General features: G+C 40.7%; 2 protein-coding genes across 2 annotated transcripts in view; both read right to left on the bottom strand.

The window, feature by feature from the left end:
- The window catches only part of qdpra (quinoid dihydropteridine reductase a), a 236,816-nt gene that overhangs the window by 83,289 nt on the left and 129,974 nt on the right, over positions 1-23,553 (bottom strand). The gene's annotated exons all lie outside the window — the stretch shown is intronic.
- The window catches only part of tapt1a (transmembrane anterior posterior transformation 1a), a 28,929-nt gene continuing 7,858 nt past the window's right edge, over positions 2,483-23,553 (bottom strand). Inside the window, exons 4-14 of the mRNA XM_078289223.1 lie at positions 22,486-22,648; positions 22,215-22,350; positions 21,513-21,610; positions 21,148-21,217; positions 19,213-19,293; positions 17,732-17,841; positions 16,146-16,205; positions 15,958-16,026; positions 15,019-15,095; positions 12,677-12,846; positions 2,483-5,924 (exon numbers count right to left, since the gene is read on the bottom strand). Coding sequence (XP_078145349.1) covers positions 5,602-5,924; positions 12,677-12,846; positions 15,019-15,095; positions 15,958-16,026; positions 16,146-16,205; positions 17,732-17,841; positions 19,213-19,293; positions 21,148-21,217; positions 21,513-21,610; positions 22,215-22,350; positions 22,486-22,648 — 1,357 coding nt within the window. The 3' untranslated portion in view covers positions 2,483-5,601. The remainder of the gene's footprint in view (positions 5,925-12,676; positions 12,847-15,018; positions 15,096-15,957; positions 16,027-16,145; positions 16,206-17,731; positions 17,842-19,212; positions 19,294-21,147; positions 21,218-21,512; positions 21,611-22,214; positions 22,351-22,485; positions 22,649-23,553) is intronic.

Genomic DNA, 23,553 nt, shown 5'->3' with positions numbered 1-23,553 from the left:
TTTATCACCACATCGGTGTAATTAGTTAGCCAAAAACTTAAGTTAGGCTATATCCTTAAAAAAAACAACTATTATATTTAAATTTTGTGCAAGCCATCATTTTGTAAGAGACAATGTCACCTTTTTTTTTCAAATAGCCTACTGAATATCTCCTCTCATTTTGGAATGAAACTACTTAATTATGCAGTGAGTAGACATTTTAACACTAAGAAAACAGCCAAAATGCCCGGGTTACGGTTTTGAACACTGGTTCTCCTTTACTGTATCTCAACTGGTTTTAAAAGCAGTAGAGTGTAACAACAGACTCTTCTACTGTAATTCCAGAAACAAATGTTCCACAGCTAGCTCTGGATCTTTCCTGGTAACAGGTGCACTCTGTCTTCCTGACCTTTGACCCCTCTTCCACCCAGAGGGCAGATAGAGGATACCTGAGGCACAGCCCACCGGGGCGTTGTGATTGGTGGAGCAGCGGTCAGGTGGGCTTTGCTTCTGTCTCTGTGCACAATGAGGTCCTTGTTGGCTCCGGCCCTGAAGACAGGGAGTTCCTGTTTGGAAACCTTTGATCACTGATTCTGAGCAGCTTTCTTCACCAATCACACACACACTCATTAGACCTGTAATGGGGCAGATGGGAGTTTTAGTCATAGAGACATTTCTCAGAGGCAAAAATGCTCTAAAGGCACAAATAATCTGATTGGTTGAGTTAAACCGCAATGGACTAAACCAAAGAAACAGTTTTTTGGAGCACGATTAAACTAACTGGAAAACTTGACTGTCTTAACTTGACTTTGGTCAAAATATAAATAAAAATAGAAATGGCAATGACTTCATTCATGATGTTGGAAGGTCAGCAGCTAGCTAACTATCTTACCAAGATAGATATAGGCTAACATGGCTAGTTTCTTGGAAGGTCTGCTGGGCTAACTAGCTAACCGTATGGCTAGATTGCATTTTGTAGCAAGAGCGCTACGCTTCATAATTTTAGCTTCCCCCTCTTTTACCTCTTGTCTTTTCCACTGGGCTTCAGTCTACTTTGCCAGAAAAACTGTGGTTCTTTGGCCCCGCCCACTGAGGTTTAACTCAACCAATGAGCAGAGCAGGTCTTCCTCCAAGAAATGTTTGTATACTCCAATCTTATGCAATGGAAGAATCAGCTCATTACAATAACATATGATATGTCTACTCTTTATGCCCTAAATTAAAAAGGTCAGTGATGTTTTTGTTTATCGTTCCTTCCTCAAAGACATTGTATTTAAAAGGATCGTTGCTTGAAGATTTTCAGCATTATGGCCATTTAGATTTATTCAGTTTCCCTGGCTTGTCAGTTCGGCCTATGCATTTTAGCGTTATACCGTCTTCCTCCTTTTGTTGTCATGTAGTTTCTGTCATCTATTTCAACTGTCTTCTTGTCATCTTGTTATCTTTTTGTAGTGAGATCTTCTTTGTAAGACATTTGTTTATCTCACCTACACAAACCTTTTCCCTTTTATCTTACTGTGCTTCATCATGTGCAAACCGATTACCAGCAGAATCGTCATCATATCACCTTCAAAGCCTGGACTATTGGATTGTCTCCAGGTAAGAGTACTACTCTAGGCCTTCCTCAAGACAACTTCCAGGAAGCTGACAGAGGTGAAGCAGGTCTCAGTCTTCAGCAGTAAGGAGCTTAGCCCCCTAAGACAGTCGGCTGCAGATTTACTCTACCTGACCTCACCTCCTTACCTAACAGATATGGCCTGCAGGGGAGGTGAGGTCACTGCTGCTGTAAACCTCAGCTTACTGACCGTAACCAAACAAAGCCCTTTTCTGTTGTCAGTGTCAGCGCTGTAAACCTGTAATCTAGATGCTTTCAGAAGCGGAAATCTATAGGGCTCCTACAAGACTTTTTTGAAGATTTCCATTGGTGTTCCATTGGTTGAAGAAAACATGTATTTTTTTGGTGCATCAGGACCGAACAATATTTTCCATACTTTTCCAGACTTTTTGCTAAATTCCCCATCTGTAAGACTTGAAAATTACCAAATTCAATTTACATACTTTTCCAGGCTTTCCAGACTTGTGTAGGAACCCTGTGTCTAGACAATCCAGAGAAGTTAAATGACTGAGCCAGAAACTGGGAAGGGAAGGGGGGGATGAAACAGACTTAAAATCTACCAGTTCACACCACTAAACAGGGGCTGATGGCTGGAATTTCAAGTGAAGCTGGTTGCAGTTTCACATCTGAAGGAAATTTACCTCATGATGAGTCCAAATCAGAAAGCTGAATTGAACAGCATGAACTCTGAGACTCGATGTTGACGCGTTTCTAACCTTGTTCAGCCTGGAAACAGACAAGAGACACTGCCAGCAGGCAGCAGAGACAAATTTCCAAGAGATATTGCAGCATATTTCACTTCTCAAAAACACAATGGAAAAAATGTCTATTTAGCAAAGTCTACACCTGGGTACTCACCCAACATACTGCTACATTAAAAAAACAAACTTAAGAAACCAATTTTTATTAATCAAAAAGGAGGCAATTTCATACAGTATCAAGGTAAGAATTAAATTAGGAACTGATGAAACAAAGCAGGCAGTGTACCAGACCATCGTAGCTTGCATAAGAACACTTCTGCCTCGTCTCCAGCAGCTCGGTTCAGCCCGGCTGGGTCTAGCTGTGGCACGGAAAGGTACGGCTTGGTTTCCATCTCCACTGCAGACTTGGTCCAGGAAGGTCTGGCCAGGCTGTGAAGACAGTGGAGCCGCTGGCTTGGAGCCAGGTGGGCCACAACCAGGCTGAACCTGGCCGGTGGAGACGAGGCGTTTGACAAAACCACATGGAGAGGATTGAGGGAAGTTTCATGCGCAAAAATAGTATCATATCACAACTGGCAGCTCCAAAAATAGAACTATCTTCCTTATTGCAATGGTAATGAACATTGAAAAGAGATTTTTTTTTTTTTTCAAAACAAAATCAAATAAATGCTGATATGTGTATACACTATTATACATCTTCCTTATGTTTAAAGTAAAACACAAGGTCCCGCTTTACATTACGACAGGTTTTATACCAGAGCAACTATAAATGTATTACTGTGTTACAGATTATACTGTATAATCACCAGGGCAGGAAAGTACCTCTTCTGTCCACAGGCCACAGCGGTTAATCAATTCCCAAATGAATACAGAGCGAAGAGAGGAGTGAGTCAGAAAGAGGAAAGTTAACTCTATGAGAAGGTTTCTATGGTCAACTATATCATTAGTCCAAAATTTACCAGCATCTGGCTTTTGGCTGGGGGCAAATTCCCACCCTGGTAATTACCCTATAACAGTAAACTAATGTATTTCTGTATATAATTCTAAATATTTATAAAACTACATCCGCTTTCTATACAAATCAGATAGTACAGTTGCTGTGGAATAGTTCCATGGAAATGCAAAGTGTGACCTTACAACCAAAAACTGCAGGAACCGTACAGTATAGTGTTACATCATGTACCATTATTATTAATTGATATCTTATCAGCTAGGTGGGATTAGATGAAACTAAAGCGACTTGAATTCTGACACAAAAGAAACATTCGGCATGGCAGCTGGAACTTTATGGCCTGGCATTAAAATTTTAAATAAATTGTGATAAATATATTATACATTTTGCTTACATTCACTTACGTGGGTCATAAATGAAAGCTAGATGATATATCTGGTCTATAGTATGGCAGAAATCATTTCTAGATTTTTCAATGCAATAAAAAGAAAGTCTAAATCATAGCAAACTACCTTAACAAGGCCGGTTAACAAAATTTGTCTTACAAAAAAAAAGAAAGAAAAGAAAAGGCTGTTATGGAAATATTGCTTCTGTAATCCTAGGATGTAAACATTATAACATTACTTGAGAGTCGAATGAGGAGAAACATGACCCGTCATGTGTAGCGTATTTAAGACAATACGGTCCATCAGTGCAAACATTCACAGGAGACGCCCAGCAGGTTTGTTGGATGAGACGAGTTCTGTACTCATGAGATCCCAGACTGAAGAGTAACATGAGATACTCACATCTGGAAAAATACCTATTTTCTAACAAAATGATCGACAGCACACAATCACAACAAAATTGATTACTTTTTGACGGATTCTAGGTCATTTCAGTCCTTGGTTGATAAAATGATAACCCTGTTCTAGGATCCTCTATATTTTAGAGATATTGAATGATGAATTTCAGATAATCTTTTTCATCCCCCTGAAATGGATATATAGTGATTTAGAAAAAAACTCTAAATGTACCCTAGAAAAGGCAGGAAACTAACTTTTTTTCCATCCACTGGTCACGGTGGCTAATGGACTCCAAAATTCACCAAAATTCACCAATTGGACCTCTGAATTGCTGGCTGCTGAAGCGGCTGGTAGAAGAAGCAGATTTGGTGGCAGCAGTCAAAATTTTTTAGATCCCTTAATGAAAAGAAAGGTCTTCTAGTTGCTGAAGGAGAAATACAAGCTGCAAGTTCTGAAATGGCGATATCTGTTGGCGGTGTAAACAAAGGCTCTACTTAAGGCTCTAATTTAATTGCAGTTGATTAAAAAACTTGTATAAGTACTTTTAAATGTCACTGTTTTAGACATGTTCTTAACACTATCAAAGGAGGTTGGAAAGTAAAGCGAAGCTCCTCTTCAGAATTTTAATTAGCCCCACTCAGATACAGCCTTTAATTATTGACCATAGTACCTCAGTCATCCAAACTGAGCAGTTAAATGAATAAGCAGCAATGCATAGACATTTCATATTAACAGTGTGCGACTGTTCAGAGTTACTTGTTGTTAGAAGCCTTTAAATCTTTCAACCAGTTACACTGCCTTGGTCGATTTGCATGGATCAGACTGGGATGTTAAATCACAGGTTTCCTACAAATCCTCCATTTCAAAATTCAATACTTTATTTCTGATCTTTATGTCTTGTCTGGATTGTTCAAACAACTTCAGTTTCCGATTACCGAGGCTCTACTGCTCTGCACTGTTTTGGCTAGTTTGACTTGCAACATGGGTCGATAAGATTGGATGACACCCAAGATTTTTACATGGAAAAATCATCTTGGAAAAAACTTCATACTGGGAAAAATGCTTCAGGTATTACTGTTTATACAAGGGCCGCCTGCAAGTTTCTTCTAGATTGTCCATTAGCTGGCTGTTGAGCTAACTGAAAACCTTCTCTCCTATGGTCCCAGTGCTGCTCATACAGGAAGTGCTTGAGTGCTCTCACACTCACACACACTCTCTCTCTCACACACACTCACACGCATACATTCCACATATCATCCTAACCTCCACACACACACATACCAGCCTACCCTGACGACTGGGATGCCACACAAACACACTTTGAACCTCTCTCCCTCTGTTTATTAGCCAACCGCAGTTTGCTTCGTCAAAACCCCTCAACTTTGGGAGCAAAAGAACAGCAGGATCGTCTGAAACCGCTTGTCCAAGTCCACAATAACTTACTGTATTGTCACTGACTTTAATAAATATTCTGCTTCCTGCTGCCGTTGGCCGGGAGAGCCGGGCCGAGGCGCCGCCGACTCCCCGCCTCTCCTGAGTGGTCATCGCTAGGTCAGCCGGTGCCGGCGGTCAGTCGATGCGGTTACCACAGATCGTGAAGCGGTCGATTTCCAGCAGGTCCTTTTTGGGAGTCCTGTGCTTCAGTTCAGAGCCTCCCTGCGCCTCCTCCTGCTCCTCCTGGGAGGGTGAAGGCGTGGGACGCTCGGGTTCAGGCTCTGGAGTAGCAGGGTGGCTGGCGGGTGCAGCGGGGGAGGCGTCAGCGGGCGGGGCAGGTAACAAGTCCGTCCTGCGGGCGGGCTGGGCGGTCACAGAGGAGGAGGAGGAGGAGGAAGAGGAGGAAGAGGATGTTGTACTGCAAGGAGTGGCAGGGATCCGCTCCACCTTGGATTCACCTAAAGAGGCAGATTGACTTGAATTAATCCACTGACAAACAGACTAACATATGGTACAGTAGATTTTATGCTGTAAAACTAACTTTGTTGTTTGTTGTTCAAGCTGTTTGGAGAATTATATACATGCTGAATTTACCAGAACATCCTACCAATTAGTAATAATGTCTCAAATTATATATTCCGATGTGTTTTTTTGCCAATAAGCAAGGCAAAAACAAATTGCCAGATTTTTGAATGGACCTTGGTGTGGTAGGATGGCCTTCAAACAACAACAAAAATATCAGCCTCGGCTCACTCCTGTGTTTTTGAATACAGAAATCTCTGCAGTGCTCCATGGCTGTTCACTTTGTTTCACTCATTACCATTCAGGAACCTGTGCTGTTTACTAGTCATATTATGCTTCAGTAAAGCAGAAATATTACACATTGAACCTTTATGGCATTTAACAAATGCTCTTCTCCAAAGCAAATTACAATACATGCAATAGTAGAATTTGCTTAAATTCCTAGATTACTAACATCACAAGCAACCAATAGTAAGAAGTGCAAATGTCAGTCATAGTGCTGTGACAATTTAACAAACCATTCCTGCAACTCTACAACAATCATCTAAGATAGAAAAGTGCTAGAAAAAGAAATGAGAGGAGAAAGAGCAAAGGAGCGAGGTAGAAAGGCTTTCTTTTAGATAAACACAGACAAGAGAATATTAGAGCAAGAGGAGGAAGAAGAATGGGAGAGGGAGATGTGAAGGCTTGAAGGTGTGAGAGTTTTCAGCCTATGACGGAGGGTATGGAGCGACTCTGCTGTTCAGGCCGGAGTGGTCGGCAGTGATTCTACCTGCTGGGTTCGCAAGGTTCAAATGCAGGCAACCCAGAACCACCTCACTGCTCGGCTTCAAAGCGGCAGAGAGGAGAAATAATGAAACCACAAATAAGCAAACCGTCAGGAGCCACGGAGCATCGCACAGCTGGTCACTCTCACAATCCACTGCATTATGTTAAGAGAAAACCCTGCATAGGACTTTTAACTATGAGCGCACACAGAGTGAGTGTAGTTACAGCGCATTAGGAGAGCCAACCAAACAGAATAATTCATCATATCAGAGAGAATTGAGCGAAGCAGCATTAGATATTAACATGGCTGTCTATAGAGACAACCACCCAGCCTCGGGCTAACCGGCTACGGCAAACTTCCAATTCTTACTGCAGGCAGAGCTGCACACTGAGAGTTTACAGTGCAGAACTGCTGCAATCTACTGTGCCTATACTGTATGTACGTGTGTGTGTGTGTGTGTGTGTGTGTGTGTTTGGGCATGGTATTAAGAGAATTTCACATCTGATAGAGGCGATGGAAAACAAGCAGAGACATTGCAGACCAACAGAATATTAGAAAATGTCAGGCTTTGGTGTGTTATTACCTTCAGTTTCATCTGAATAATTCAGTGTTGAGTTTGCAATAAATTCTTATTAGAGCAAATTAAGCCTCGTCTCTAGACTGTCAATGGTCAGTAAGTGCACCAACAAAATACACACACACACACACACACACACACACACACACACGCACAGACACACACACACACACACACGCACAGACACACACACACACACACACACACTCCCACGCTCTCACATTCCCTACAATTTCATCCACTGCAACAAGGCTATTTTTTATTATTTCTTGTCTTTTAGTTTCTGTTATCCCATTTGTCTTTGTCTGTCACCTAGAGTTCTTGTTTCTTTTGAGGTGAGAGATTTTTTTATTTTTTTTATAGGAAATCTTTTTTTTTCCTCACCTACACAAATTGGATTTTTTTTTTTTGTCTCTTCTTTCTGGGTTTTATCCTTTATATGTGTAAATAAACCGCCTTGACAAGTACTCAAAGGTTGACATTACACAAGATTTAGAAGAGCTGTTATTCGGGTGACATATATATACACAGACACAAATGAGTTCTCCATTTCTACTTTTCAAGATAGCTTTAATAAAAGTTAACCACCATATGCCTTCGAGTGGCTGAGGGAAAACCACTCATTACCCATCTTCACCTTTAGGACAGAAACATCCCGTATAGACAGATGGCATTTCCAGTGTTAAGCGAATCCAGATCATTATAAAGACGCAAGATACGCACATGCCCATAATTGTGCAGTGAATCCACTGGAGCAGCAGGCAAACCCTGAGCCGTGGACCGAAACAGCTCCGTGTTTAGAGAAGTGAGCATGGGATCCGAGGGTCGCCGGTTCAAATCCCAAACAGCAAAATATGTGGGAAGGAGAAGCAAAGAAGAGACACTCTCCTTTTCCCCACTAGTAGTTATTATTATTATTATTATTATTATTATAGTGTACATGTGAGAGCGTGGAGCCTTAGGCCTTGTAGCGGCTGTTTTCTGAGAAACCAGATTCAGTCGAAAGCGTTGTTAGGAGCTTTGATGTTTGATGTGACATGATGCAGCATCAGGGTCTTTGTCATTTTAAAGCCCTTGGCTCGGCGCAGCAGGCGGGTCGACGGCACGCACCGGAGAAAAGATCTGCTCGGCTTTTGCATGCGGATGACAGGGAGATACTGCTACTTTCAATTGTATGTGTGTGTGTCTATTTGTGTGTGTGTGTGTGTGTGTTATTCACATGATTCTGAATGAATACGTGAAGCTTTTGCATGCGGATGACAGGGAGATACTGCCACTTTCAATTGTATGTGTGTGTGTGTCTATTTGTGTGTGTGTGTGTGTTATTCACATGATTCTGAATGAATACGTGAATATTTGAATGGATGAACGAGTGAATGATGTTTTTTGGGAGCCTTTCTAACTTTGAAAGGCTTTATCTTCCACACCTTTAAGCCATATTGACACAAAACTTGCTACGCACATCCAGCTATCCTTATACATTACACTGATAGGCCTAATGAGGGTGCTATAATTAAAGGTCAAAATTTTAAACTTTAATGAAATGTCTCAGATACCACTGGTATGATTTTGGAGGGATGATGCACTTTGGCACTGTGTTAGTGCCAGACAAATTACACTGATTGGCCTGATGGGGAGGCTATAATTAAAGGTCAAAATTTCAAACTTTGAAAGGCCATAACTGCTAAAGGAATGATTCATCTTGTTGCTGATTGGCCCAATGGGTGCCTGCATTATTCATGTTTCACTTGTTTTTAATCTGATGTCACATTACTGACCAAAACCACGCAAGATTACATGATATGTAAAAATTTAAATTACATAATATTGAAAGTCAGTGCTCAGTTTGTTAAATTGAAACTGTTTTCATGTGCTTTATGAATGTATGTATACAAAATTGATGTGGCTGGACCTTGAGCACGAAGCAGCAAAGATGCATCAATTTTACTGGATAATGAGACAGTTGATGAGAATGTTTTGTATTTGATGAATTTACTCATACTGTATTGTAAATGCTATATTCACGAATGCAAATAGGCAACGGAACTGCCATCATTGACTACTTTTAAGTTAGAGATTGAACATTACATAAAAAAAGAAAGATTACATTACATGCTAAACAAAAGAAAAGAAAGAGAAAGAGAAAGCCCTGACAGATTATATCCTGGCCTTGACTCTCCAGCTAGCCAACCTCCACTACCCCGAGCACAAAACCAAACAGCCGCACAACATGCAGCATCCATAATACTCCTTTCCACGGTCAAATGAACCCTTCTTTAGGCTGTTAAAGGTTTGCTTTAGTGAGCAGCCACTTGGAATACAAAACAGTGTCTGACAAAATGATGCTGGGAACGCAGATATATTTTATGCCACAGATTTCTCGGATGAATCAGATTCACCATTTCATAAGATATCGCCTAATGGTTAGAGAGACTGGCCCGTAACCAAAAGGTCACAGGTTTGATCCCCACAACAGTTAGTATGTGCCCATCAGTTCCCTAAGCTGGACACTGAGCCCCCACCTGCTGACTCAAGTCTCTCTGGATACGAGTGTCAGCTAAACGCCTAAAATGTAACTGAAAGTGTCAGCTAAATGCCTGGAAATGTAAATATAAACATGGCTCTTCTCTTCGAAGGGATAAGTCAATAAGCCTAGCGCTTAGCAAGTGTGGCGCATGTAATGAACAAATATGAGACTTGAACACATTACTTAGTAGCTCTCATATAAATCAATACTACTGACTGTATTGTGAGACATTAAACAAACACTGCTTTCTTCTCTGTTAACAGGAAGAAGTTAAAGAGAATGAGAGCGAGCGCTTTGCACATTCGTTTTTTTTTTAAAGATTATTTTTACTAGTGCAGTGGCTGTTCACCCCGCTGCTGCACAGAGCACTGTTCGCTTGTTTATTCAAAGTTTATTAATATTGAACGTGTCGCGTGTCCAAATTGCACCAAATCCGACACTGCACGTCCTTGGGTCCCCAGCAATACACCCGCCAGGTGTGAAGTAGATCGGACGAACGGTTCTCGAGATATGCGAAGGACACACACACACATATATACAGACAGAGATTCCTTGCTTTATAGTTTGATGACACTTCATTAGATACTTCACATGACCGAGGGACACAGGAAAGATGGGTGAGAAAGAGGGTGGGGGGTGAGAAAGGGGGTGGACCAAGAGTCCCAGGGCAGATTCAAACCCAGGACATCGCAGTTACATGATATGCTGCGTTTCCCAAAAGCATCGTAAGCCTAAGATGTTCGTAAAGTACATCGTAAGGAGCATCTTAGGGTTACGGCGGGTTTCTGACCACTCATAGAACGCTAAGAACATCGTAAGGAAGAAAAGATCATGAGGCAGCTTTATTCTGACTGCCAGTGATGATTGTAGTCTACAGTAAAATATGCACACAATGTTTATAACCAAGATAAAACATTTATGTAGAACTGGATAACTGCAAACATTTTTAAAAAGACGTGAAATGCAGGCTATAGTTTTCAGGGCATAATTCATGGATTTAACTGTTGATTTGATGAACTTCAGGAAGTGGGGAAAAGGTGAGATAATATAAAAAAAATGGGTGGCTTCTGGCTGTTGATGCAGGTAACTAAACCCTGGGGATTGTTGAACTGAGGGTGAAAAAGAAAGTGCTTCAATAACAATAACAGAGTGAGAACACCTGAGTCACAGGCTTACACAATAGTGTTTTAACTGGTATGTGAAAACAATGCCTTCAAAACAAAAGCCTTCAATCAACCATAAACCAACTAAGCATTTCAAAACTGGACAACGTGACTAACTGTACATTTACACATACCTGTCAAAAGTGGTTTCCAGACCCCAATGTGCCGCGCTCTCCGTCATCTAAATCCTACCCAAGACCTGCCTCCTCTGTGCTGCGATTGTTTATCAGCTGTGCAACGCAGGGGTGAAGCGTAAAGAAATGGAACACGAGCAAAGATGCACTTATGGGGCGACACTCTAAGTACGATTTTAAACGAATTTACGATTTTAAAAATCTAAAAATTAAAATTGCTCGCAGGAAACCTGTGGAATCAGTAAGAGTGACCGTTATTGGGAAACGCAGCACAGTTTTCACATCTCCAAAATGGGATGTGGCTTTCAAAATGTAATACTGTAAAAATGTTGCAAGACAATTTTTTGGGAGTAAAAGCTTGCACAGCATTAAAACAAATCAATTTCATGTATTCTCTATCATTGTTTGCACGCTGGCTGCAAAACATTTGCACCAAAATGAATCATTTGATGTTCACAGTGTATGTTCACATTAGATAAATGTGAGATGACTTTAGTTGAGGGTTCCCACACCTTTTTGCTAATCAATTTCCATGAATTTTCTATGATAACAGAGTGTACACAGAATTTGTAATGCCTAATATGTGTCAGCATTTACTTTCAAATGGTGTGTGTATTTATTTATTCAAAAAGCTGGCTTCACAGGTCTTGACAGGACTAGGCGTATCTCTTGGGACTTATGTAATCAGGAAATTATTTGGGTTATTATCCCATCAAACGCAACTAGTCGTAGCAGCCAAGCAAAACAAAAAAACAAAAAAATCAGTTATCAATAAATTACCCTTGCAATGGTGTTCTAAGACTGTAGGAACCCTGCTAGCTCTGCACAGTGTAATTACTCAGCGGGATGGAGTGTTACCAAGCAGAAATGTTTGAATAATTATGCAGATGTGATTGGAAACACTCCCCCCTTGCAACTGGGTCAACCTGTGTGTTCCCTCTTTCCAATAAACCTGATGGCATTTAAGTATTATTTGCATTGAAGCTACTGTATAAGTGTGTAATTACTCCTTGTGATTTGAATTAGAGTTTACAAAACAAATGATTTCAGTATCGAAGCCAGCCCAGGTATCTTAGTATGATTCAAAAACAATATTATAACCTGGTATAACACTTGAAAGTTGTTTAAAATGCAATAATTCTACGGGCAAACTTTTAGACGTTTGAAACTTTCGACGTTTTTTTTTTTCTTTTTCGATCTCCAAATTTACATTCATAGCTCTTTTCAAGAGGCGAACAGAAACTACATTAAGTGGGAAATATTTCATATTTTTCTGACACATAATGCTACAGAAGGGCCAAATGAACGGCCATATTATCTTACTGTAAATCAACTGGAGCCTGTTCTGCTAAAATTGAAGCGAACTTAATCTGTGTGTAAACAAACAAGCTTTTAGAGGAATGTGAATTTTATGGAAGAGTATCTGTTCTGGAAGAACTCTAGTACAGTAAGGTTTCTCAAAAGAGGTACTGTGGTAGTTTCAGTTTCAGTATTGGTACAAAGTTGTATGTGATTTACCTGAAGGTGTGGGATATCTGGCCTGGTCGGCTTTGCTGGGGCTCTTCCCGGAGGAGGAGGGGGCGGACGGGGGCCTCTCAAACAGCTTGTCCTCCATGTTGGCCCTCTTGACGTAAACACACGACTTCCCCAGCAGTACGATGCTGTTCAGCACCTTGAGCGTCACCAGCCTGCACAGGGAGGAGGCTGCAGTTAGGGAAGTGGGCTTATGACCGGAGCAACTGGACGGGGAAAGTGGATGAAAAACTGCTGCCGAGCTGCCCATGAGCAAGGCACTTCGCCTCCAACTGTTGGAGCTGCTCAGTGGCCAACAGTAGAAGACTGTGGCTCTACTGGGCAGCTCTCAGGTGGGAATGTGTGAAACTATCATATTATAAAGCAAGGAATCTCTGTCTGTGTGTGTGTGTCCTTCGCATATCTCGAGAACCGTTCGTCCGATCTACTTCACACTTGGCGGGTGTATTGCTGGGGACCCAAGGACGTGCAGTGTCAGATTGGACACGCGACACGTTCAATATTAATAAACTTTGAATAAACAAGCGAACAGCGCTCTGTGCAGCAGTGGGGCTCAAAGCAAGCGACTGGAAGCGCAGTGTCGAGTGTGAAGTTGTTTGGATGAGCGGTTCTCGAGAAAGCTGCAAGCAGCAATACCGGAGGCCAAGCAATCGGCCCGTTCCCAACAGGCATGTTTTGAACGGGCACTGCACTAGTATGAATTTAAGGCAGGGTGGTGCTGTAAAAGAGCACATGTTAATTAAATAATGGATAAATAAAGACAAAAAAACAAAAAACTGGTGGGAAAAAAACTGGATCCATTTGTTCGATGGATCCAGCACCAAAGTTAAGCTGGTTGTGTGCAAGGACTTTGACAATTTTTAATCACAACATCTAGCAAAATAATCAGATTATCATTTCAGTCATAATTGAAACGCCCTATTCCAATTTCCATCACTGTTATTCCGTGATTTATAAGAGAGTTTCCCAAAAAGCTGCCTTCAGCTGGGCCGCAGCTATAATGAATCCATTCTACCATCTGGTCGCCATCGCCACTGTTCACATCCCACCACTGACACCCGGAGGTTGATGCGTGCCGTCCTTTTGTGTTTCTAGTCTTTGCTATTGGGCCTCGGCGATGACTGAATACGACGCTGTGATGAGAGACAGACAGACACATCTAGGTCTGTGGAGCACGGCTCGGTGTGACAGGCCGCTTCGGACCGAGAGCGTGTGAGCGATGCTGAATCTTTGCCGAGGCGCGGCGGTCTGTTCGGGCCAAGGCTATTTTTAAGTGAAGGGGGGGGAGGGAGGGAGGGAGGGACGGAGACGGCACTAGAGATGACAACATTGTCTTCTCCCCCCCGAGGGAAACTCTTCAATGGTACAAGCCCGATGGGATTGGGGAAATGAGAATGAGCAAGGCTATCAGCGGCTCGGCATAGGGGGAACGTGAGGGCACCGTGTTAACGCTTATGTAACTGTGTGTGTTTGAGGCTGAGTGTGTGTGAGTATGTGACAGTGTCTGTGTGTGTGAGTGTGTAAGAGACTGTGTTTATGTGAGTATAAGTGTGTGTGTGTGTGTGTGTGTGTGTTAAAACCAAATGGGACAGAGCAGCTTTAAAGTAATGTAATGGCACACTGTACTTAACACAAATGCTTAATCTTACTACTTTCAAACCATGCATTCAAACAAGTAAACATTCACTGATCATTGAATATTGACAAAATGAGTACAGTGTTTTAACAAGCAAAAGCATGAGACTGTAGACTATGAAGGCAAATTAGAGTCTAAAGGATTTTAAGCCTGTAGAAAAATGTTCAAAATGTTGAGACTTAGGCTTTTGAATTATCATGTTTGAATGTGTGAAATATATTTGCATTAATACATGCCTATGTGTGAATGTGTAAAGAAGATTTGATAAAAAAAATTCAAACAACTAGATTTTATTTTCCCACATGCAAGAAAATATTTGAAATTGTGCATAATATTTTGTGAACAAGTAGAAAAAATGTGCACAGATAATTTCAGTCTGAGTGCATATCAGAGACTCAGACAGAGAGAGAATTCCTGAATTTTTGAGTGCAGTCTTGTTTGCTGTTGCTCATTTGAGAAGGTGAAACAAGCACACACAAAACTCAGTTACATTTGTGAGAAAGCTGCGAGTTTTGACCCTCTTTTGTCATGGCATTTTAATAACCAATGGACGGATTAGCATCTCATTTGACTATCCAATCAGGGAGCAAGCATGGGAGTATATAGGGTGAAAGCGAAATAGGGTGAAATAACATCTGTAATACCAAAATGTAGACAACAGTATTACCTTAATAGAATTGTTAAGTCTTACCCAAGATAAAAGAGGAACACACACGCGTACGAGAGAGCTCCCTGTACCTTCACTGAGCTCATCACCACTCGGATAAGCTGTTAAAACAGAAAAGGCAGAATAAATGCCCAGTAACTTTGGGACATTGTGACTTTAAAAAAATTCCATTAGAAAGAGAGGAGAGGAGAGAAGTTGAGATCTGTGAGATCATAGCTACTGTTGTTGCTATGTGATGGAGAAAACAATTTTAAGCACGCTGCTCTTTTCCTAAAGGTTTTAAATATTTTTAACCTCTAGCTCTTGGTGCACTTTGCACTAAAACCATGTTAAAGCTACAATATGCAACTTTTTGCCCTGATGCAGGAAGTGTATTGTTAGCCCCACCCTCTTCCCCCTCAGTTGATCAAGTTCCCACCTCAACACTTATCACTCATCTTGCTGAGCTGTGTACCTTGTGGCATCTATCCTGAGACTGAGGTAACTGGCATCTGTAAAGCCTCTACAGGCGATGAAGAGGCGGACGATGAACGCAGCCAATCTGCAATACACTTAATAGCCACAACCCAGCTCACCGCTGGTCATGCACACAACAAATGGTATGTGCCCCAAAACTTGCCAAGCATCACTGAAAAGCCAATTTCAGGCAAACGGGGGATTTAGGGATGTACACACAGGCTCACAGACAGACATACCTGTAGATTGATAATGTAGATTATATCCTGTTTATTTATTGTTACTTGAAAAGGTCAAAAAGTTGCATTTTGTAGCTTTAATTCTTAGTATGGCCAGGAACATGCAACAGCACATCCTTTCCATCGTAAATAACAAAGAAATAATCAAGCACTGTAAAGAGAGGTTCCTGGTGTACATGCAGCCTAAATACATACTTACTTTAGCACTGTGCGTGACAATACTGCAAGTGAGAGTACATGAATGGCAACAGATTGCAGCCTGTCTTACCAGAACAGCCAAAGGCAGAGGGATGAAGCCCATTCTCCGAGCCACTGAGTCACTGTAGTCTGTATAAGCCTACACAGTGACAGACAGGATAGATTACAGCACTCAACAAAACCCCATTGATTAGCCTTGTGGGCTCCATGCTGTTCATGTAGGTATGACTGTGGCATGAAAAAAGGACAGTCGCTTACATTCTTCTGTCGACTGCTGACGAGATCGAAGGCCAAACTGGCTCTGTATTCACTGTACACCTGGGGGAGAGAAAGGCAAAGTAATGTTGAGAGTCTGAGAGCAAACAAGTCTCGTCTCAGAATGGCTACAACTATAATATGCGACGAAAGACAATGCGACAACTGCATGTTTCTAAACATCATTTGTAGACACCCTGTAATCACTGGAGATTCTATTATGCAAACCATCAAATCACAAAATTACATTCCCGGCTTTTTTTTTTACTTAAGCTGACAAATGTTTGAAGGGTACAGAGGGAGCACTTCTCAATAGTTTTTTTTTTTCGTCCAATTTCTAATTTCTTTAGTGACTTCCATAGTAAAATGACACGAGAATGAGCAGTGACTGTGGACCCTCTGTATATGGTGATACAAGGATTATCTAGTCCTTTTTATCTGTGAAACCCCAAAATTTCAAAAGAAAATGTACTCAAAATGTATCTCTATTACTTAAATATGAAGTGTGAATAATCTATGTCATACAATGCTAGATGTTTTTTCCCCAGTGAGTCAAATCAGCCCACATGAGAAAAGGGAATGAACACTTGTAAAGACTATTTTTCTGTTTTAGAATTGAATTTTCACATAAATTTCTTGAATTCTATTTTGCTAGAAAAAGTACTGTAGATTTCACAGTTAATATCCCAGATAAATGTATATTGAATTCATTTTCTCTCACAAGAATATGTACAGAAAGTCATCAATACTTTTATAGCCACTGTATACTTGAGACCAAGCATTAGCATCTCATTTTCTTTTTGTGAAAAAGAGATCATGTAGTAAAAAGTCTGTCCACATACACTGCAATTCATATCGCAACTGCAATATTCAGCAAACAAAATTGCAATATGTTGTTTGTTCCCCCCCCCCCAATGTTGTGCATCCCTTGTTAAGGCACGCTATGGGGAAGCACGGGGCAAAGTGCACGGCTGGCTAAACACTGAAACACTATGTTTGCTGCTTAAGGCGCCGTGAAATTCAGCGAAGACCAACCGCAGACTAATCCCTCAGACGTGAAGAGAGCAGACTCCCCCTGCTCTGCTGAGCCTTCACCTCAACTGAATTTCAACATGTTATATTCAGGGCAGGGAGTTAAAATTTTGCTCCGCCAGCTGCGGTGCCTGGTGCATCCCAAAATTCACCAGCCATGCTCACCGTTTCATCCGCCAAATAGATCTCAGCACAGAATAGGACTGAACAATGCAAGTTACCTGCCAAAGTAGCTGGCAGTGTAGACTATCTCCCCAGCTAGAGGCTAATATTCAGGAACATTTGGCTGGTGGTAATTTCCCACCCTGGTTATGTTCTAGGATGAATTCAAAATCTTTCAGTGCACTAGCAAACAAATAGCTGAGGGGGAAATTGATTTTCAATACATATATATGGAGTAAATAAAATGAGTTGGCTGAACTTTGCCTTGCATTTCGATCTATAAGATCACTGAAGCAATAAACAGCCGACTTAACAGCAAAATTTTCCACTTCAAAGCTTGTCTTAGTCGGTGGATGAGACTCTCAGAAATAATGATCTTCAGCCTTAGTCCTTACATCTGCAGTGATGTCGTTGAACTTGGTGATGAAAGCATGTTTAATGATGTCAACAGCAACTTCAGAGGTGACGACCATGAAGACATCAGGGAACAACACCCAGAGGTGGTCTGAGGAAAAGAGAGGCACAGGAAACTACTTGATGCATGGAAATAACTTTTATCCTTAATTTATCCAGGGAAGGTTTGCTGAGCATGTATACTCTTTATTTCGAACAAAAGCCTGCTCTGCACTCAAGACATTCATACATGGGAGCTTCCCAGTACAACCAGTCTTGTACTGCTGACCAACTGTCAGTTACTGGGCTGTTGCATTCACTTCCCCCTGCTCAGATTTTCTCAGCCAGGATTCAAACTGGTGACACAAGCCAAGTCCAAGTTTTACACATTTTAGTGGGTTTGAGAATCACAATATTCACAAAACTATTTAAATATAATAATTCGCTCAATTCAATACAGTCTCATATTTTAAGCTACAATGTATGAGGTTCTAATTATGCATATACATTTCTTTTACTAGCACCGTGTCACCATGTCTAAGTACAATACGTGACCCAATACCTTATAGCAGAGTTCACCAGAAAATAAAAACTAGATTATTAAGTATTTTGGTAAAGGTTGGCACACGTATAAATTACCCATAATACATGTGCAAAACAACTTTTGCTCTCTTGAAAAAAGAATAAGAAAGGAGCGCTTCATGGCGGGTACAAAAATAACTACAAAATTACTAGAGATATTCCTTGCTAGTAACGTAAGATACATATAAGGGTATTTTTTGGGGGAATTCCTGTTTTTACTCCCTTATATGTATCTTAAGTTACTGGCAAGGAATATCTCTAGTATTTTTTAGGTAACTTTTGCTCTCTTTTCAGCCATCTAAATCTACCAGAAAGTGTTTGGTACTGTAGCTAATCAGCTGAGAGAAAGTGCTTTGGTTCGACTGTATAACATTAACAAAGAAGTGTCTGCAGTTCTAAAGCAGGATGGATGCCGGATAAATCCATGAAAGGGGGATTCTGCAGGGGCTGCCGCTGTAGCGACAGAAGGCCTTAGCTCTGCCAGTATTAGCACATCAGCGTTATGATTGCTGTTGACAGGCCAAGTCTGTCAAGCTAGTGTGTTTCCTGGCTGGGAGAGTGGCAGGAGGAGCTGACTGTGTTCAGAGAGCTGTCATACGGTAACGCCCAGCACTCTTCCCTCGCACTGTTCTGTCTCATTCACTGGGATTTTCGGAGAGAGCTTCCGAAGGTGTTACGGCGGGTCAGCCCAAACAGCAGGAAAGGACCTGCTCAGCGTATTTTCCCATGACAAGCACTGACCCCTTCACTGAGGTGGACATGCACTGAAAATTTGCATGCAATAGCCAACATATGGTGCAACAAACTTGGGGCAGTATATGCTATTGATTTGCATTTAATAAAAGGAATATTCTTCTATTGAACTATAGTTTGAGGGAAATTAAATGTATTAAATAATTACCTGGGTTCCATGAGAACTGCTCCATGTTCCTGAGACAAACGATGAGCAGGAGAACGTAGTTGGTGAACCGTTCCTTGATGTCTGCCAAAATAAAATAATACAATTTGCAAATCAGGGCCCCTAAACTTTGGAGCAACCCGCCTGAGGAAATATGATTAGTAAACTCTGTATCAGATCTAATGGAGTGTGCAATATGACAGGTATATTGGTTGTTCAATACGGTTTTTATCCCCATGGTACATATTTCTTAGTTTGTGGCATTTTAGTTGTGGTATTTGATTTTGTTTTATGGTATTTTATTGCTTCTACCTTATGTCTTACTTTGTTTTCAATGTATTTTAAGTGTTTTACGTCTTGTGGTTCATTTTTAACCATTCTTGTCCCTCTCTGTCTGTTTTAAGTGCAAATCCCAATCAATCAAGTTGAGATGGCAATAAAGTATTGAACTGAACTTGAACTTGAACTATCTGCAGAACTGCATTAAACTTGCATTTAACTCTAACTTTTTGTTCTCAGTGTTTGGTAGCGGTATTATTAATTTGTTTGTTGGCTTCTGAATCTTGTTGAATGGGTATTAATGAGCTCTGGGTTTTAGGGAGTCAGTTTTGTTACTTTTGTTTTACAGCACTTTGTAACTTTGTTAGGAAAAGTGCTATGAAATAAAAGTCACTATGCAGTTCATCACAGCTGCTCATCACAACTACAATAGCTTTTAGTCTTACCGCAGCAATGGCTGTTAAAAGCATCCATCTAGTGCAATTTCCAGATGCATCCATAAATGTTTTGCATACCATCATCTTTATTGTTAATACCACGCTAGTTAGGACCAAGCCCAGCTCCATAAACAGGCAATCTTCAAAGATGTGAGTGAACAGTGAGAGGGAAATGACAGCTGATTAAGGCTTATTGTCCTCTCCTGTCGTTGCTACAGAATAGCAGCGGTGAGATGAAAACACGCTGCCTTGGGGAATGAAAAGTAGGCTGCAGAATGCATTTAATCCATAGTACAGCGTCTCTATTCTTCTTATCAAAGCCAAATGAATAGATTCACAAAGGGTTCCTATGTAAAGGAGAGAAATTAATCCCATGTATGCTGAGGTTGTTACTTGTTTTAAAGGTTTTTCATTATGGTTTTATGCCAAACATTTCCCTAGGAAGCAGAAAATATGACATACATTTACCCGAGAGAAACTGAGAGAAGTAGTTCTGTCTCCAAGATTAGCTCAAAAGTAACTTTTTTGAGAAGAGCAAGAGTTAATTCTTTCTAATTTAAGATTACAGATAGAATTGTTCTACTTAGTATCAGGATGCTGTGACCTTTGACCTTTGACACTTGTACTCATTACTGTTGGTTGCTTGTAATGTTGCTGATCTACAGAATTGAAGCTTATTTTACCTAATACTCATTCTGAGTTGTTCTGGATAAGTGCATCAGCTAAATGTTCAAAATGTAAAATGTGTATTACACATGTATTGCTAATGTATTAGTGTTGTCACAATACAAAAATGTGGACTTCAATGCTGATACCAGCCCAGGGTATCAGGGTTTCGATTCAAAAGCAATACCCAAGAAAAAAAGAATACACATTTCTTTTTTTCATCAAATAAGCATCGATATTTTTTAAGAAAAGAGGGAACTGAAACTACAAAGAGTGTTCCTATAGGACATATTTTTCATATTTTTTCATATTTTTTGCAAGGATTTACATTTATGATTGTAAATTGTATGCATGCTGGCAAAAGCAAATATGAAGTGAAACAATATAAATAGAGTAACGTCTTGCAGAGTAAGCTCTGCAAAAACTCAACCATAAAGCAATACTGTTTCTCAAATTAGGTACAACAGTACTGTATGTTTTCAGTACCAGTGCTCTGTGCAATACTAATTATTATGTATTAAGTTTGTGATTGTTGATACGGCATTGGTTGTCTTACCACTGTTTGACATTTGGAATAGATTGTTCTTCTCAAACTTCTTGAAAACACTTCCTTTGATCTCCACAAACTGTGTGTGAGGGAAAAAGAAGAACAGGGAAATACAGTAGCAGCATTATCCAGAGAAAAAAAATAAAAATACTGTGTTGCAGCTGCATCAGAAACATTACCTCACCCATGTGCCGGTTTTTGAGCTACATTTGCATACAGACAATTTAGCTAAAATGTAGTTTGTGTGCACACGGGCAAATGTTTTGTTTGTGCTGAATCAAATCATGCTCTTTTGTTTGTTTGTGTGTGATTGCTGTGTACAGTACACACATCTGGGTTTGCATGCATGTGCTTGTGCGTGCGTGCGCACTTACATTGTTGGACATCATAATGGTGAGCAGGGACTTGTTGTGGGAGTTGAAGGCGACGTTGAGCGTGGAGGCTTGGACCATGATGAGGATGGCATGGAGGACTGAGGAACAGCCACTCAGGAAAACAACAGATTTAAACAGCTTTACAGCACAGAACTCCACTTAATTACAGCCTAATTAAAAGCATGGCAGCCTAGTGATTAGAGAGACCATCCCCTAACTAAAAGGTCACAAGTTAAAATCCCCCAAAACAGCTCATGTGTCACCATCAACAGCCATTTGTCCTTTTGAAGTGTCCTCAAGCAAGACACTGAACCCTGTCCTGCTCACTCACTGTAACTCACTCTAGATAGATGAAAGCGCCAGCTAAATACCTAGAGTGTAAATGTAATGTAAACCTACTTAGATCTACAAAACCCAACAGATTAGACACCAAAACACCAACATTAAACATGGACTGTATGACTCAGGGACAGAAGCTCAGGGAAAAAATAGATACAAATAGGCTATACTGTGCAGATCTAAAACCTCACTGTCAATTCAGAGGCGAAAAACCCAATAATCTAAAACGAGACATAGAGGGCTGAGAAAGTGCAGCTCTGGAATGCAGCACGTATAAATAAACCCGCTTATACTGTACCAATATCGACCGTTAAGACTTAAAACCATCCATATTGTTGCAGTGGAGTTGCAGGAGAAGGATACAGACATAGAAGACTGCCATGAGGAAGTGAGGGATGACTCCTATACTGTCCCGCTTCCGCTCTTTGGGTTCTGTGGCCGTCCAGTAGAGAGCGTCCAGGATGTCTTGGCCAAAGGAGGAGAAGAGGCGGTCTGCCACCTTACAGAGGGAAGGACGGTTAAAAGCTAATAGGAAGTTCATTTCATTTCCCTTTACTTGTCATTCATGCATTTTAATAGGAGATTTATTTGATGCGTTTTAATGTCAGATGTTAACACATAAAATGTCCGGTACCTCCAACATGTTGTAGATGATGTAGAGTTTGATGACAGACTGTCCTCTGATCAGGTGGTACATCATGGAGTAATCCACATAATGCATCATGGAGAAGCACAGCACCAGGATCAGGCCCTTCAGCACGTCACACACCTGCGCTGGCTGCAGCAGCCGCGACCCGCTGGCCACACACACACACACACACACACACAAACACACACACACAAACACACAGGAAGATCAACTTAAAGCATCTGTACTGATATGCAGACACATTTACACACACACATGTTTCATTACATTCACAAATATTTGAACGCATACTTACATGCATGAATACACACTACAGATGCATGCATGCAGACACACACACGCACATACATACACACGCAGGGGAAGATCAACTTAAGGGTATACGTGTCCAAATGTACATAATGTGCACACATAAAAAACCTTTCATTATAATGTCTGAATGTATAGTTAAACATGTTTGCACCCAGATATACAATATATCATACAGATAGGGAAACATACACGTGCACAAAAAAAGTTTTACTATGTAAAAGTATGAATAATCATATGAACGCCTGTGCACATGTACACATAAAAGCACTTATAAACACACGCTATTTCCAAAACTTGTCTTTGGTACTTGCTGGCATGGAGTGAAGCCTAAGAAGCCAACTGAAAGAAAGTCTTGATTCTTGAGTCCTGATTCATTTAGATACCACAGGACCAGTATCACGACTAGTGCTGGTTCAGAAGTTTATGAATGATCACCGCTATTCATCCCATGCAACGATACAGCTGGACATTCAACGCATAGGGGTGCAAATCAATCATTTCTGTCCAAAATGAGATATCCAACAACGGGAAAAAGGCAACAACTCTTAAAATAGTTGCTACTAAAACAGTAAAACTCAATATGAAACTTTTGTTTGTCATCTCCTTCATAAGTTATGTCCTTCATTCATAAGTTTCATCTCCTTTTAGATTCGTTACTGTTCTTGTTTTTATGCCGTTTTGTAAAGCACTTTTAGATAAATCTGCTTTTAGATAACTACTAGGCTATATACAAAGACTATT

Source organism: Centroberyx gerrardi, chromosome 16, assembly GCF_048128805.1.
Source record: "Centroberyx gerrardi isolate f3 chromosome 16, fCenGer3.hap1.cur.20231027, whole genome shotgun sequence".
NCBI lineage: Eukaryota > Metazoa > Chordata > Actinopteri > Beryciformes > Berycidae > Centroberyx > Centroberyx gerrardi.
The sequence above is the reverse complement of the archived record's forward strand: the minus strand, read 5'-3'. Positions and strand labels throughout refer to the sequence as shown.